This window comes from Hordeum vulgare, chromosome 4H, assembly GCF_904849725.1.
Source record: "Hordeum vulgare subsp. vulgare chromosome 4H, MorexV3_pseudomolecules_assembly, whole genome shotgun sequence".
NCBI classification, from domain to species: Eukaryota; Viridiplantae; Streptophyta; class Magnoliopsida; order Poales; family Poaceae; genus Hordeum; species Hordeum vulgare.
In genome coordinates this window covers 508,082,135-508,100,565 of record NC_058521.1, presented here as the reverse complement: position 1 = coordinate 508,100,565, position 18,431 = coordinate 508,082,135, and the positions used below count along the sequence as shown (strand labels likewise).

Here is an 18,431-nt window from a genome sequence, read left to right as displayed (position 1 = left end):
ATATCTATATGCACATATGTATGTGGAGTTTGTCCTATGTATTGTTGGTTTTCTAACTCTTTGGTCCCAATGAGTTTGGGCACCATTTTGTTTGTTTTGCTGTTCCAGGAACAACTGGAGATGCATTGGATGCTCGGCTCACCTATAAGGTGTTGAGACCATGTGATTATTGGAGCCAAGTTAGGATGATCAAAGAACAACTATCTACTACATCAATCCAATGTTGTCTCGGTAACAAGTATCCACTTCATGAATTCTATTCTTGCAAAGGCCCCAACCTGTCTTTTCTTTTCCAGGTTGCATCATGGCATGAATCTCTTGATTCGTTCTTGTAGTACTTGTTTTCTTTCTCAAAACATCCGAACGATGATGTCTTACTACTAGTTGGGATGTATTTGATGTTCGTATGTTGGAAATTCATATTGTATAATAAGAAAATATTAGGCCATGTGCTATGCTTCCAAGCAAAAGATCTCATTGATATATTTATGACTTCCTTTTGGATATCTAGTTTGTTCCTTCTTGTAACCATTTCGTGTGTACATCCTTCTTTGTGGATATATATCATCATGATTGTCTTCTACTTAGAATCTTTTACACATGAGAGAAGTTACATCTCTAATTGATATCCTCTTTTCTTTCACGTCCATCGTTGCATTTCCTTTTTTAGTTTTTGGTGGCTTCGTGAAAGGATTTGTTTTGAGTGTGTATCTTATTTTCCTACATCTTGATGCACTCTTTGGCCGTGAAGATTATTTTTCCTCATGCTTGTCTTGATGAGGGTTTTGCCATTTCAATGATTATCCCTCCTCTCGACAAGGTTCTTACTTCCTATCTTCACAATGGGTTGTCACAAGCGTTGGTTCTTATTTTGTTTATTAGTAAGCTTGTGAACCCATTTTCTAGTATGTGTGTGTGGGAATGATATGTCTTGCACTTTGTATCTCATTTCATCAAGACTATGTTGATGAGTAATGCTCATTCTTATCTTAGTCTTCTCAAGTGATTTGCCATGACTCACACACATTACTTTGGTTGAGCCTATTCTTAAGTTGCTTCTTTTACATGATGCTCAACCATTTGTTTTGTGCAATTGATATGCTTATTGTCTCATCTATCTTGTTGCACTCGTTGTGTGTTTTTATTCATTTTGGGGGAGCAACGATCCTATTTTGTGCACCTGTATCAAATACAAAAATCTCGTATTAGTGCACAAATCATGGGGAGCTTCTCTAGTTTTTGATAAAACACTATGTTGCCTTTATCATAATATATTTTATTCATGTGGTTCGAAGGACCATATGATTGTTTGTTCCATCTGGAATCTTTTGATTGCTTGCCTCTATTTTTGTATGTCTTTGTGGCATACGATCCTTTTATTTGCAATCTTTGGGTCCTCCATATAGTTTGTTTTCCTCCAACTACTTATCATTGTATTTTGTATTTCTCTACACTCATGTGCTGAGAAGTACACACTTTTTGGAGGACCACCTACTATATTGGCTTTCTAAACTTTTCGTCCATTTTGGCAATCGATGCCAATGGGGGAGAAGTTTAGAGAGTTTACTTTGGATATGTTTAGAGGGTTTTGCTTTTATTGCGTAAGCATTTACATCTTGCACGCATGCATTATTACCTTGTATGTGTGCGCTTGGTTATGCTTATTTCCTTATATAAACTCTCTTGAAGTGGTTGTCTTCAATTACCAAAATGGGGGAGATTGTTAGAGCATATATCTCCATATGTGGTTTTGGTAATTGATGACAATTCCAATGGACTAATGGTTGCCTTAAGTTATATTTATAGGATTTGTCCATAGGCACTTCTTGAAGTCCATCTATTGGGTTCAAGGAGTTTATATGATGACCAAGATGGTATTCAAGGTATTATCCAAAGAATGGTCATAGAGACACTAGGTTGATCAAGATCTCAGACAAAGAGTAAATCAAGATGATCAACAGACAAAGCGTATAAGATGTACCGAGAGGGATCAAGAGATCCCATGGTATGGTAAGCATTGTCCATTACGTGTTTGTGAACTAACCCATGGTATTTGTGAGAGTCCTATGTGGGGGTTAGGTGTGCTTCCATGGGCTTGCGTCAAAAGGAAGATCTCATACAACCCATGAAGTATGATGTCAAGTGGTGATCGTCATCAAGATTGTGGTGTGCAAGTTCAAGTGGATCAGCACGAATATATCATTGAAACTATTGTTAATGATCATGTGTTGATAAGGACAAGCTCATGTGCTAACAAGGACAAGATCAAGATAAGCATTCCTGAGCACTACATGCTTGATTCTTGTGGATGTTCACATGGTGGACAAATGAAGATGAATACATAAGCTAGGCTTTCCACATTGTGTATGGGAGAGCTACTTGAAGACTTCATCATGTCTTGCTTTCAACTTGAGCCAAGAAGGAACAACAACATCAAGCTCAAGTGAAAGGACTAACTCAAAGGTATCAGTTCCTTTGACGTTAGTTGTGCGGAGTGATGATCAGCGAATAAAAGTATACACTCAAGTATGGATCATCAGTACCCTTTTATGATTCTTGAGTCCTTAGGGATCCCGCACTATTAAGAGGGGATCACAGGTTTTGCGATGAACTTGCTCAAACTACATCTCCATTGTTCTGCTCATACCACATCTCCACTGCTCTGCTGTTGTCAGAAAACAGGACCAGTGCCTCGGATATCCGGCCTCCTCCGGACGTCCGAGGGTCGGACGTCCGACCTGCTTCGAAAATCCAAAATCCTTTACCAGAGAAATCAGAGCCATATAACTCGGACTTCCGGCTCCCTCCGGACGTCCGAGGGCCGGTCGTCCGACCAGCTTCGAAAATCCGGAGCTTTGCACCAGAAGAACTTGAGCCATATAACTCGGACTTCCGGATCCCTCCGGACGTCCAAGGGTCAGACGTCCGTCCCCTTTCGGAAATCCAGAATCTTGTACGAGAGAAGTTTGAGTCGAATAACTCGGACTTCCGGCCTTCTCCAGACGTCCGGTCCCTGTTCAACCTCATAGTGGTTCCACATATATTTACAGCCCTCGGACGTCCGACCCCTGTCGGACGTCCAACCCCTTGTGGACGCCCGAACATCCGTGAACTGCCGGATGTCCGACCCCTGTGTGACTTAAAGTGTCCCCAACGGCTGTTTTTCTCTCCCCACTATAAATACTCCCCTCCCACTTCGTGAGAGGGTGTCCAACACAACCTTATCCTCATGAGAACACATTTCTACCTCACACACACTTGCTCACACCAAATCTTAGATCCCAAGAGCATTTGTGAGCCCCTTTAAGAGTTGTTCCAATGAAAAGATAGATCGTCTCCCTCTCCTCCTCTCAACCCAAGCTATTTGAGATTTCAGCAAGTTTTGAGCATTCCCCGTGATCTTGTTACTCTTGGAGGTTGGAGACTCCTAGGCGGTAGGAGTTCTTCGGAGAGGAATCAATCTGTGTGATTTCCCCTGGAAAAGTTTGTGAGGGTTTGGAAGCCACCTCAAAGGCTTACCACTAGTGGTTGAGAAACGCCTTCGTGGTGTTATCTCAAAGGGAGAATAGGGTGAGCCTTCGTGGCGTTGGTGTGCCTTCGTGGTAACATCCACCTCTCTAACGGTGACTAGCTTCCCTCCAAGGAAGTGAACATCGGGATACATCTTCGTCTCAGTGACCTTGGTTATCCTTAACCCTAACTCCTTACTTGTGGTTTACTTGTGTTACTTGAGCATACATACATTGCATATTGTTTGTGCTCATTATATTGTGTTGTCTATTTCTTGTACAATATTAGTCATTCAAGCATACCCTCTATATCCACACGTTCACACTTGCAGCTTTTGATATATCGTGTGCTATAGTGTGATCTAGTATCTTGTGTCGCTCACCTACTTGTCGTGTGATATAGCTCAAGTAAGTTTGTGTAACTTACTTGTGCTTGTTAGTAACTGTATTGTGTCCATGTTGGTAGATCGTGTTGTTGATACACGTTGCAGTGCCTAGTGCATTTAGGATTTGTGCTTGACAAGTACCCTCTTAGTTTATTTCCGCATTAGGTTCAAGCCAAATCCAAAGAAGTTTTTAAATAGCCTATTCACCCCCCTCTAGGCGTCATCGAGGTCTTTTCAGCCGGCGACGAGACTTCCAGCGGTGGCGCTAGGGTTCGGGGATTTTGCTGTAGCAGGAGAGCGATGGTGCGAAGAAGTGTTTGCCGAGGGGGATAAGGACATATTTATAGCCATGCGGTTACTGTTGGCTCGAAGAAATCAGACCAAATAGCCCCTGCCTCTATGTCTCCGCAGGACACATGTAGCTCCCGAGCAAAGCGATGGAGATCGTGGTTATCCGAACGAGGGAAGTGGGGTTTAGTTACTGTGCATTAAAGAAACATTTTTGAAGATTTGAGGATTTTGTTACACAATCATCAGCTGACAAGGACGTAGTGAGGATTTTGAACAAAGTTTCAAGTAGAACGCATATGAAGAATTGAATAGACTGGATGAGAATAGCATAGATGGAAAGTAGGGTCCGATCACATTCACTTAGATGAAATATCAACTTGAAGAAATAACAATAAGTGAATGCTGTTGAGGACTTGAAATCTCAGTCTATCTAGTTAAACGAAAGTCATCAAGTGTTTTTGAAGATTTGACTAACTTGAGGATTTTGTAATAAATCATCACAATGAACAACAACTGTTTGAAGAAAAACAATTTTGAGGAAATGGAACTTTGAAGAAAATCAACTTGAGGAATTTCATGTTGGGCGGTGGCGTGACCCACCATATAAGAATGTTGATTACAAACGCCGCGTACAATTGTCGTAGGGCCCTGAGAATCAATTTCTTCGTTGATTTCTTCACATTCAGAGTGATATTCTTCATCAGTTGAAGAAAATCGATTCATCATGTGTTGCACATCTAAGTCATCAATTTTGGATAAGTGTTAGGATGTGTGCATGTTTTTGCAAAACATTTGAAGATTCTAAGATATTTAGCTCACACCGCAACTTGCAAAACCTTTTCTCATCCAAGGGCTTAGTGAAGATATCTGCCAGTTGATCATCAGTCTTCACATGGTCGATGAGGATATTGCCCTTGAGGACATGGTCCCGAACAAAAATGATGACGAATCTCGATGTGCTTAGTCTTCGAGTACTGTACTGGGTTGTATGCAATCTTGATTGCACTCTCATTGTCGCAGTAGAGAGGCACATTCTTCATGTTGATGCCGTAGTCCTTGAGGGTTTGCTTCATCCACAGCAATTGAGCACAGCATGAACCAGCAGCAATGTACTCAGCTTCGGCAGTGGAGAGTGATGCGCAGTTCTGCTTCTTTGAGGACCAGCAAACTAGTGATCTTCCGAGGAAATGGCATGTGCCAGAAGTTGACTTGCGATCCACACGGTCACCAGCATAGTCAGAATCAAAATACCCTACCAGATGAAGATTTGAGCCCTTGGAATACCATAATCCTAGTGTTGGTGTGTGAGCTAAGTATCGAAGAATATGCTTCACAACCTTATGGTGTGATTCCTTCGGTTTTGCTTGAAAACGTGCACACATGCAAACACTAAGCATTATATCTGGCCTAGATGCACATAGATACAATAAAGAGCCAATCATAGAGCGATATACCTGCTGATCGGATTCTTTACCATTTTCATGAGTGCCGAGGTGGCCGTTGGTTGGCATTGGAGTCTTAGCACCTTTGCATTCATGCATGTCGAATTTCCTCAGAAAATCCTTGAGGTATTTCTCGTGTGATATCAAGATTCCATTGCGTTGTTGACGAATTTGAAGACCTAAGAAGAATTTCAGCTCCCCCATCATAGACATCTGATATTCTTCACTCATCATGTAAGCAAATTCATCACTTTATCATTTGTCAGTACAGCCAAATATAATATCATCGACATATATCTGGCACACAAACAGCTCATTATCATAGGATTTAGTGAAAAGAGTTGGATCGAGTGAACCAGGTTTGAAGCCTTTCTTCATGAGGAATTCCTTCAATGTATCATACCATGCCCGAGGGGCTTGCTTGAGACCATAGAGCGCCTTTTTGAGTCTGAAGACTTTGTCTGGATTCTTTGGATCCTCAGAACCTAGGGGCTGAGAAACATATACTTCTTCCTCAAGCTTACCATTGAGGAATGCACTTTTCACATCTATTTGATATAATATGATGTTATGATGATTAGCATAAGAAAGTAGTATTTGAATAGCTTCAAGTCTAGCAACAGGTGCAAAAGTTTCATACAAATCTATTCCTTCAACCTGGGTGTAGCCTTGGGCTACAAGTCGTGCCTTATTCCTCACCACTTGACCATCCTCATCTTGCTTGTTTTGGAAAATCCACTTGGTTCCGATGATATTGTGCTTGCGAGGATCTGGTCATTTGACGAGCTCCCATACGTCATTCAGCTTGAATTGAAGAAGTTCGTCTTGCATAGCTTGGATCCACTCCGGTTCCAGGAAAGCCTCAACAACTTTTGAGGGTTCTGTGATAGATTCAAAGGAGAAATGCCCACAAAAGTTAACTAAGTGTGAAGCTTTTGAGCGAGTGAGAGGACCTGGCGCGTTGATGTCATTGAGGATTTTGTCAAGTTCTACTTCATTTGCAATCCTCGGATGAGCTGGTTGAGGATTTTGTCTGGGCTGAGGAAGTGGTTCTGGAGCAATTTCCTCAGGAGCACCTTCTTGATTTTCATCAGTGATGGGGATGGTTTCTTCATCAATTTCCTTAGTGGGAACAATGTCTTTAGTAGGTTTGAGCTTTATTGCTTCCTGAGGAGACAACTTATCTGGATCAGAAGGCAATTGCTCTCTTTGCGAGCCATTAGTTTCATCGAACCGCACATCTACAGTCTCAACAACTTTGTTGTGATAGTTGTTGAAGACTCTGTAGGTGTGCGGGTCCTTTCCATAACCGAGCATAAAACCCTCATGTGCCTTAGGTGCAAATTTTGAGCTATGCTGAGGATATCTAATCCAACATTTTGCACCGAAGAATTTGAAATAACTTACATTGGGTTTCTTATCAGTGAGGAGTTCATATGAGGTTTTCTTGAGGAATTTGTGAAGATATACCCTGTTGATGATATGGCATGCAGTGTTGATTGCTTCAGGCCAAAAGCAACGAGGAGTCTGATATTCTTCAAGCATAGTTCTTGCCATCTCAACCAGAGTCCTGTTCTTCCTTTCGACGACACCGTTCTGCTAAGGAGTATAAGGAGCAGATAATTCGTGAGTAATACCAAGTTCATCAAGATAATCATCAAGACCAGTGTTTTTGAACTCTGTTCCATTATCACTCCTGATATGTTTGACTTGATGCCAAAGTTCGTCGAGGCCCTTGAAGAAAATCGTTTGAAGATTTCCTGCACTTCAGTTTTATATACGATGATATGCACCCATGTATATCTGGAATAATCATCAACTATGACGAAGCCATATAAAGATGCTGCATTGGTTAGTGTGGCATAGTGAGTAGGTCCAAATAGATCCATATGAAGCAATTCGAAGGGACGAGTAGTGGTCATGATAGTCTTCGAGGGAAGCTTGGATCTGGTCATTTTCCCAGATTCACATGCACCGCAGAGATGATCCTTGAGGAATTTGACTAATTCGATGCCGATGACATGCTTCTTCTTCGCGAGCGTGTGCAAATTCCTCATGCCTGCATGACCTAGTCTTCGGTGCCACAGCCATCCTTCTGAGGTTTTTGCAAGTAAGCAAGTGGCTGGTTGAGGACCTGTAGAGAAAACAACAATGTACAAATCCCCTCTTCTTACACCTTCGAAGACTTTGGATCTGTCAGATTCCATCATGATAACGCATCTATATCTACCAAAGATAACAATCATATCAAGACCACAAAGCATCGAGACTGACATGAGGTTAAATCCAAGGGATTCAACAAGCATCACTTTGTCCATATGCCTGTCCTTGGAAATAGCTACTTTGCCAAGTCCCAATACCTTGCTTTTACCTTTGTCAGCATATGTGATTTGCTTCAGAGGTGATGGAGTTAGTGGCATATTCATCAGCAAGCTTTTATCACCAGTCATGTGATGTGTGCAGCCACTATCAAGAACCCACTCAGTACTCTTGGGTTTGTCATCCTGCAGATGAATTAGTACAGCTTACCATCTCATATGCTTCAGACTTGAAGAATATGATATCAATTTCGTCAGATAAGAATTCATCACAACAGAATTATAAGGACGTGTGAAATATTTCTATCTCATCAATATTAGCTTGCTTCCTATCAAGCATTTCCTCAGGTCTCCAGCAATTTCTTCAGATGATGATTTTCATCTAGAGACCTGACCTGCAGAAGTGATTAGTTCGATTTCTTCACCACCCACATCTGAAGGGGTGGTAAAGGATTCATCATCCTGCGAGCACCATGTGAAAAAGGTGGCATTGAAGCTAATGCACTTCTCTTAACAGTAGGGGGGTTAAAGTACTCATATGAATATGCAGAGAACTGGTTTGAGGATTTATGAACACAATGATTTGAAGAGTAACACTCATATTCATATTCCTTGTAGTTTCTATGCATGTTAGAAGTATTAGCACGGGAACGAGCATAATTTTGACCAGTTGAGGATTTTGATCCTCTTGAAGACTTTGGTCCTCCTGCGGAATTTGATCTGGGGTTCAGATTCTTCATCGGTGGTGTCATGAGGACATTCATGTGAAGATCTTCAAGACAACTTTTGGGAACCCATATTTTGTTCAAGGGAGGGCCATTCCTTCAGTTAGTTCCAACATATCGAGCTAATACTTCACTAGATTGATTTTTGAACAGTTTATAGTTGGAGTCAAATGACTCATCTGAGGAATAGGATAATTCACATGAAAAGCCAGTTAGATTGGATGGATCAAAAGGAGGCCCAATAGCAGCAACCCATGAGGTTTTGGGATACTGCTCAGGTTTCCAATAAGATACATCAGCATTCAATTTCCTCTCAAAGGCAATTCCTTCTTTCCTCGAGTTCCTGTTCAAGATCTGTTTTTTGAGCACATCACAAAGGTTTTGATGTACTTTGAGGCTTTTGTATATGCCTGTCACATACAATTCCTTCAGCCCTGCATTTTCATCAGTAACATTTGTGTTTTCCTCAAGTGAGGAAATTGACACTACAGGAGCAGTTGAAGAATTTGTAGCAATAGAAGCATTTGATGATTCTGGTGAAGAATTAGCAGTTTCGCGTTCAATGCATTTAAGACATGGAGGAATGAATTCATCTTGAGCAGCGGTGATCTGTTGAGCTAGTAATGAATCATTTTCCATACGAAGATCATCATGAGAAATCCTCAGCTTCTCTAGATCAAGCTTCCTTTGAAGAAATTCATAGGAAAGTTTCTCATGATCAGCGAGGAGTGTATCATAACGATCTTGAAGATTATCAAATCTAGACTGAAGATTCACATCTTCAGTGAGGACTTGGGTAAGATTCATTTCATCATTCAATAGATCATCACTTCTATCTAGCAGTTTCTGAAGCTTTTCCAGGGCAGTTTGTTGTTTAGTGGCAATGATAGCAAGTTTACTGTAACTGGGTTTTTTATAATCATCAGGTTCACATTCACTTGAATCAGAGGAGGAAGCATCATTCGGTACCTTTGAGCCTTTTGCCATGAAGCAATAGGTTGGAGCGAAGTCATCAGCATAGTCATCAGTGTGGATGGTGTTATCATCTTCTTCAAGGTTGAAGATTGACTTGCTGACGAAAGTGGTTGCAAGTGCAAGACTAGCCTGTCCGGATTCTGAGTCTTCATCAGAACCCTCCTCTTCGTCACCTTCCTCTGATTCTGCCTCGGAAACCATTCCCTTGCCAATAAGTGCCAGAGCCTTTCTGAAACTAGTCTTCTTGTGCGATGAGGGCTTTGAAGATGAGGATTTTGAAGATTTCTTCTTCTTCTTCGAGTCATCAAAACTGTCATCCTTGTATTTCTTCTTCTTTGATTCCTTTCCCCAACGGGGACAATCAGCAATGTAGTGACCTGACTTCTTGCATTTGTGGCAGGTTCTTTTCTTGTAGTCCTCAGATGAAGATTTTGATTTCCTCATATCTCTTCTTGAAGATTTACCGAACTGGCCACGTCGTGTAAACCTATGGAATTTCCTCACGAGCATTGCAAGCTCCTGTCCAAATTCTTCAGGGTCACCAATGCTGTCATCCGAGTCTTCTTCTTGAGATGAGGAAATTGCTCTAGCCTTCAGTGCACGTGGTCTAGAATAGCTTGGTCCATATAGATCTTTCTTTTCTTCTTGCTGGAATTCATGAGTATTGAGCCTTTCGAGTATATCAGCTGGATCAAGCATCTTGTAGTCTGGTCTTTCTTGAATCATCAGGACTAAAGTATCAAATGAAGAATCCAAAGATCTTAACAGTTTCTTCACAACTTCGTGATCAGTAATGTCTCGAGCTCCCAGTGCTTGCAGTTCATTTGATATGTTAGTGAGGCGATCAAAGGTATCTTGGCACCTTTCATTGTCATGCCTCTTGAAGCGATTGAAGAGATTGCGAAGAACATCAACACGAGAGTCACGCTGGGTTGATACTCCTTCATTTACTTTGCACAGTCTCTCCCACATAAGTGTTGCAGAGCCCAAAGCACTCACTCTTCCAAACTGACCTGGGCTCAGATGGCCACAGATGATATTCTTCGCTTGAGAATCAAGTTGCTTGAATTTCTTCACATCAGCAGCAGAGACACTAGCAGGGATGATGGGGATGCCTTGTTCCACAATATACGAGAGATAATTGTCAATAGCTTGTAGATGCATCTGCATCTTGGTCTTCCAGAAGGGAAAGTTCTTTGGTTCAAAAGTAGGACATGTTGCAGTAACCTTAATCATGCCTATAGTCGACCTAACTAAAACTCCAGGTGGTTAAACCAAAATCACACACAACAAGGGAGTACCTTGCTCTGATACCAATTGAAAGTGTGTTATATCGACTAGAGGGGGTGAATAGGAGATTTTTAGAATTTCATCACCGAGGAAATTCCTTTTGAGGAAATTCCTCACTGATGATTAACTTACAGCGGAAACGGTAAAGGATCAGGAGTGCAAAGTTTCACAACAGCAGTTTTTCAGTGTGAGGAATGTGAAAACAGACTGCACAGTGAGCAGACACGTAGAAAAAGATGACGATTAACTAGCGTGAATAATTTGGGGTTGAGGAATTTCAGAGAAGGTCTTCAGCAAATTCTTCAAACAGTTACAGTGAAAGTCATCAACACATAATCTGAGGAATGTAAAGAGTTGAGGAATTAGAACCCGTTTCACAGCAAAGACAGTAGTTGATAACCCAGTTCCAACTGCTGTGACAGTTGTACATCTGGTTTGGAGTGGCTTGATATTGAAACCAAAAGACACACAGTCCCGGGACACACAGTCCCTACCATATTCTCCTTGGGCTAAGAACACACAGTCCTCGCCCAACACTTGTGGTAAGTCTTCAGGGCATACTTCCAAACCCTCACAAACTTGGTCACCCGACGATCCATAATTGACTGCTGGATTGCTCTAGACCATGACGCCTAACCGTCTGGAGGATGCACAGTCCTCAAAGGTAAAAGGCTTCAGTCCCACACAGGAACAACTTCTTCAGTGATGCTCAATCACTTGGTTCTCGGTTTGTGGTTTGGTGTTTGGGGTATTTCCTCACTGATGAATTACTCTCGAGACTCTTGAGGAATTGGGTTGCTCTTATGACAAGTGTCAGTTTCTAACGGAGCAGCCAACCAGCTAATGGTTGTGGGGGGCGGCTATTTATAGCCTGGGAGCATCCCGACATGATTTGACACTAATGCCCTTAAATAATATGACCGTTGGTGTGGATAAGACCAATGATGTGGCGTGGCTATCAAAACGGTCGGAACCCTCAACTGTGAGAGTCCTCATGTCACTTGTATTCCTCACTTGAGGATTTTGGTAGGATTAGGCTTGGGTTTGAGCATCATGAGGAAATTCATTCCAAAGTGTAACTTCGACCCCCTTTAACAGTACGGTGTTCCTATTACTCAAGTGTGAAGAAAAAAACACAAAGAGTAAATCTTCATGCTTCACAGTCTTCAGAATGATTTTCTTCAGGACACACCGAATTCCTCAAATTCAATATCTTCATGAGGAACATCAATTTCATCGCAGATTCTTCGCGATTCAATTCTTCAGCTTGAGACCAATTTCTTCAACCGAAGATATACATTTTTAGGGGTCGATATTCCTCAATTATTGCAAACTCCTCAGTGACTTATAGATCCTGTGTACACTCATGAACACATTAGATACTTAACCTATAAATCTTCAAACCACGAAAATCACTAAGGGGCACTAGATGCACTTATACCGAGTTACGTTGCGACGTTTGATGCACACAAGGTATTCCTCCGGTACCAGTGAGTTATATGATCTCATGGTCATAGGAATAAATACTTGACACGCAGAAAACAATAGCAATAAACGACACGATAAATATGCTACGTTCATAGTTTGGGTGTAGTCCATCACATGATTCTCCTAATGATGTGATCCAGTTATCAAGTGACAACACTTTGCATATAGTCAGAAAACCTTGACTATCATTGATCAACTGGCTAGCCAACTAGAGGCTTGCTAGGGACATTATTTTGTCTATGTATCCACACATGTATCTATGTTTTCATTAAATACAATTATAGCATGGATAATAAACGATTATCTTTATACAGGAAATATAATAATAACTTTTTATCATTGCCTCTAGGGCATATTTCCAACAATCTTGCCCACGCTCATTCTCAATGATCATGCTATGCATGATGGCGCAAGCGTTCATGATGTACCATAGCATGTCTTGATCCCAGAATCTTGCCAGTCCTCTCACAATAGCAAATTGGGATTGCAAAATTCCAAATGCCCTCTCCACATCTTTCCTAGTAGCGGATTGTGCATTATGGAAATCAACTTATTTCTTACCTTGCGGTTTGCGAACCGGCTTCACAAACGTTTGCCATCTCGGGTAGATGCCATCCGCAAGAAAATAGCCATAGTTGTATGTGTGGCCATTTGCAGTAAACTCGACCGGTGGAGTCTCTCCCTTTGCAATCCTTGCCATGAGTGGTGACCGATTAAGAACATTGATATCATTGAGTGAACTGGGCATTCCGAAGAAAGCATGCCATATCCAAGTCTCGTGGTCAGCCACGACTTCTAGGATTATAGTGGAATCCTTATGATGACCTTGGAATTGTCCATGCCATGCTGTTGGACAATTCTTCCAACTCCAATGCATGCAATCTATTGAGCCAAGCATACCTGGAAACCCCCGAGCTTTGTTGAACTCTAAAAGTCTAGCCGTGTCTTGAGCATTGGGAGCTCTCAAATATTCTGGGTCAAACACTTGAACAATTCCAACAGCGAAGCGCTTCACACATTTGATGGCTTGACTATCCCCCATTGCCAAGTGGTCATCAATTAAATCCACTGGAATCCCGTATGCCAACATACGCAAAGCGGCAGTCACTTTTTGATAGGTGCTATGCCCAAGCTCTTCGGCGGCATTCCTCTTTTGTTGGAAAAATCGATCATGGCTCGTCAACCTCTCTGCGGTGTACTTGAACAAGTTTGTGCTCATCCTAAAACGTCGACGAAAATATCTCTTGGGTTATGTGGGATTCTCCACAAAATAGCACTGCATCAACTTGTTGTCGGCTTCGATTCTATTCCTCATCAATCTTTGACGACCAAAAACCGAACCCCCATGCTTCGGTCTCTTCCTCTTCTTGTACAAAGCTAGGAGCAAGTTAGCTCCTCCTCTTCTTGAAGGTCGAATTCTTCATCTGAAGAATCGTAGGACATCTACGAACAACACTATGAACTAGCTATAAGCGGCAGTAAACAAAAAATGCATTTGACGGTTGTCGGGCAAGAATTTCATACCTTGTAAGAAATTCATCAAACACCTTGTGTGCGGGGTGTATGATGACGCTTGCCTGGCGCTGCTCGCTGGGCTGCGCGCAGAAATCAGTGGCGGCAAGGGCGGCGAGCTCGTGCGCGGGCCTTCCGCGGCCACAGCGCAACTAGGAGTGACCGCGCCGGCACCGGATTCACGCGGCGGAAGCGGCCGGTAAAGGTCTGATTCCTGTCTCACTCCCGAACAAGCCGTTCCTCTCCTTCTCCTTTCTCTAGCTCTCCTCACCCGTGAGGCTTCGCTCGGTTACGCTTTCCCCTGTTGGGATCGAAGCCGGAACCCGGTCAAACCCCGGGGTTTTGCCCCGACCGGGATTAAATCCTTGTGAACCAGTTAACTGTCTTCGGTTAAATTCGACCGGGGTTACATCCCGTCCAAAATCGTTGTGTTTCAGCGGGGAATCAACCCCCACCTCTCCACCCGTAGAATCAACCCCCGCCTCTCCTCCCAAAAAAAGAAGGCGCCTCCTCCTCTCGCGAACCCTAGGCGACAACGACGACGGCGAAGGTGCCGGCCGCGGGGACAGAGGGCACAACATCGGCGGGAACAAAGAAGCGCCAGCCTTCCACGAGCGTCCTTCCTTCGTCCTCCACGAATCTATCAGAGGTACGTACTCCGCCTCGCCTGCGTTTCTAGGCCAGATCCGTGCCTAAATCGACCAGAGCTGCCGCCGGCTGCGTTTCTCTGCCAGATCCGTGCAGAGGAGTGCTCCCCTTTGATCGAGAAGGGGAGAGGATGAGAACAGAAGGAGGGGAGGATACGGGCATATGGCTGAAGCGAGGAGGTGAGGGCAGGAGCTCGACCTGGGAGGAGCTGGACTTGCAAGGCCAAGGCCCACACGGAGGTAAAAATGTCACCTTGAACATTACACAAATTTTCTGAATGTAGCAGGTAAAAACAGAAATCTGAATTTAGCAGGCACTTGCCCTGTGCAAGCACCTGCATAGTCTTCAGCAAACTGTGGTACAGCTTGCTTGTGAGGTCATATGAATTTCTCCACAAATACCACCACTGCAGCAGCAACGCTGCCGTCCAGACGCCGGCGGCGATGCCTCACGTCGCACGCGTGCATTACTCCCTCCTTTCTGGTTTATAGGGCTCATCTCAAAATTTTCAGATTTCCATTATATTAGGCTCATTTTGAGTCTAATTGAGTTAAAGTGATTTGAGTCCCACGCCATATTTAATACATAGAGTTTAGAAAAAGGAGATGAGTGGCTATGCATACATCGTTTTCTACATCCACTATCCAAGTCCAATGAGAAGGAGGATGCTACATTTATTGTCTTGGAAATTGAATATGTGAGAAATATTTAATTGGGTAGTTAAAACTAGTGTAATCCACTCATAATTCACCTTGGTTGATGAGATTTCAGATTTAAGTCCTATAAACCGGAAAGGAGGGAGTAGCTAGCTTAGGCCCTGTTTGGAACCATCCAGATTATATAATCTGGTTTTTATAATCTATTGTATTTTCAAACAGGACAGTTTATATTGTAGATTTTATAAACTAGATGACCAGATTATTATAATCTCATAATCTCCTCTACCCCAGCTAAAATGAGATTATGGATTACAAATGACGTGTTATCCTTGTAAACTTCAAGAGAATTACGCAGTGCCACCGCCACTTTCCTATTTTTCCTTATAAACTGAGGGCAAACATGTCATTGTACAATTTAAAAGCTGGTTTACAGTTTATATAATCTGGCATCCGAACATGCCCACCTGGATTATTTTTATAAACCAGATTATATAATCTATGTTCATAATCCAGATTATTATAATCTATTATGGTTCCAAACAGGGCCTTAGTAGTTTTGCTCTTGTTTAATTAATCTAGCGTTTGAGACTTGATAGGTATGTAGGTGTCTCTTTCTTTTGGGCACCCCAAAACTGGCATGCCCAATCTTCCACTAATAGCAGTAGTATTAGTATCATTCAGAATATCCACGTGCATATGTAGAGATCCTTTTTTGTTTGTTGCTGAGTTTTGTTATGTAAATGGCAACGGCTTGCCGCACGCCCTCGTCCGGTGCACCGTGAATAGCTTGGCACCTAATTAGTTATGTAACCATAATATATATATTTTAATCTTGTCGCTTAAACAAATATTTCAAGCAGGGCAGACTGATTTTATGTACTCCTATGTATTACCAAAAAAAGTTGTATGTACCAATGTACTCCTATGTATTACTATTAGTTACTTTTGCATGTACATTTGTTTGGACACCTTGCACTATTGATAACTAGTGGCCTTTTTCTTCTGTAGTCATAAAATGGATTCATATATGAGGGATTGCATTAGGAAGAGGGAGGAGGAGGATGACGAAATGATGCTATTTGTTTTGCCTGCACTACATTTGATGGAGACCGGTGGAGTTTGGAGACAGGTGGAGTTGCTAGTAGGGAGCCGAGGATTCGGCGTCATACGTCGTTGCTAACAGGCGAGATGTTTGTTAATGAGTTACTCGAAGGACACATCAAAAACTGCATGGTAGCATTTAGGATGGAACCTCATATTTTCAGATCTTTGGCTGGTTATCTTCAACGCAAGAATTTGGTGTCTGACACTAGAATTAAAGTCGAAGAGAAACTAGCATCGTTTCTATGGATGTTATCCCACAATTCTTCCTTCGAAGATCTTCAAGTTCGTTTTGGTCATAGCGGGGATACTTTCCATGGGCACATGAAGAATTTCTTCAACATCATCCCTACTCTATCTAAGCATTTCTTGAAGCCTCCAAATCATGATCAAGTACATCCAAAGATTCAATCGAGCACGAGATTCTTTCCTTATTTTCAGGTTTTTGCTTCGTCAACTTCCATCCACATCGTCCATCCACATCGAGATATTACTCTTTATGTTTTAGATGCTAACTTGTACGATTTTGTTATAGAACTGCATTAGGGCCATTGATGGGACACATATTCCCATAACAATTTCAGCAGAAAAGGCCGCATCGTTCAGAAATAGGAAAGGGAGCCTGAGCCATAATGTTATGGTCATGTGTGACTTCGACTTAAACTTCACCTTCATTTCTTGTGGTTGGGAGGGATCCGCGACTGATGCTACAGTTGTTCGCTCATCACTTAACAATGGGTTTCAAGTACCTCCGGGCAAGTTTTATCTGGTTGATGGCGGTTATTCCAACACTCCTTACTTCTTGGCACTGTACCGTGGTGTTCGGTACCATCTCAAGGAGTTTGCACGCGGTCGCCGTCGACCCCAAAATCATAGGGAGCTCTTTAATCATCGGCATGCCGTGTTACGAAATCATATCGAACTGTCATTGGGAGTCTTGAAGAAGCGGTTCCCAATTCTGAAAGTGGGTACACATCATCGAATAGTGAATCAAGTCAAGCTTACAGCAGCAGCGGCAATCTTACATAACATCATTCGATCTCGCCAAGGAGATGAGCGTTGGTTAGATAATCAACCAAACAACATATCTCCCATGAATTTTGTGGATCTTCTTTCAACTTCCAGTTTACTTTCTTTCATCAAGGAGAAACAGTTGGTTACCCTTACATTCCTTCAATTCTAGTTTACTTTCTTTCATCTCACTCGCTGTAGACCAATGGTTATTTCTTTTATGTGAGAAGCCCATGACATGCTTCTTAGTTCTTACCATGTTTACTTGTGTCAATTTCTAAATTGTTCATTGCATTTATACTTTTGATGTACTGCTAGCGATATTTGGTGCTGTATTTATGCAGGAATGAAGAGTTCATGTGTAGTGGCCATGTTTGTGGAGGAATTCATGACCAACATCACCAGCACTGAATGGACACTTTCCATCTGGCCTATCAAATGTTTGGATAGGAACCACTGTTGGACGCCGATAGGACAGTCATTGAGGCGATGTGCTCTAACTTGACCCCATGGTGTCGTGTCTGATATGTGATCTGATGACACCATGAGCGATTGCAAGAGGCATGACTTGTTTGTTGTCGTTGTCGTGGCTGCTAGCAAAAGCACACAATTAAATAATTCAGCATTGACTCTTTCGTTGATGAGTAGAATCTGGTGTGATTGCTAAACCGTAAATCCAGCCTGTGTTTTTGCTTCATGAAAACTGCTACTATGTTGAGCTAGATCGGGCCATTTTCAGTGGCAAAGTGTTAGCTGATAGTGTGTTAGCTAGCTTCCTGTTTTTAGGGACAAGTGTTGTAGATGGAAGGGTATAACTGAATAGAATATAAGACAAAGGGATTGTGGGGATCTGTGGGGAAGGGGTTGGCCGGGGATGGGTGACACAAGGGGATTCATCAAATCCCTGCGGGTGTTGATTACCTATGGGGATGGAAATCCCAACAACCGAATGAAGCCTCATTGAATCTCTCGTTGGTGAGGGATTTCCCCCAGCTTTGCAGCAGACTGACATGAATCTGCCTTGTCCGAGCTTTGCTACATAACTAGCGCCACCCCAAGTGAACCCGAGGAGAGCA

General features: G+C 42.4%; 1 protein-coding gene across 1 annotated transcript in view; it reads left to right on the top strand.

Annotated features, from left to right (window-relative positions):
• Positions 1-18,204, top strand: part of LOC123450670 — a 37,012-nt gene extending 18,808 nt beyond the window's left edge. The window contains exons 2-4 of the mRNA XM_045127807.1: positions 14,198-14,585; positions 14,671-14,823; positions 17,700-18,204. Coding sequence (XP_044983742.1) covers positions 14,198-14,585; positions 14,671-14,823; positions 17,700-17,860 — 702 coding nt within the window. The 3' untranslated portion in view covers positions 17,861-18,204. The remainder of the gene's footprint in view (positions 1-14,197; positions 14,586-14,670; positions 14,824-17,699) is intronic.
• The last annotated feature ends 227 nt before the right edge of the window (positions 18,205-18,431 follow it).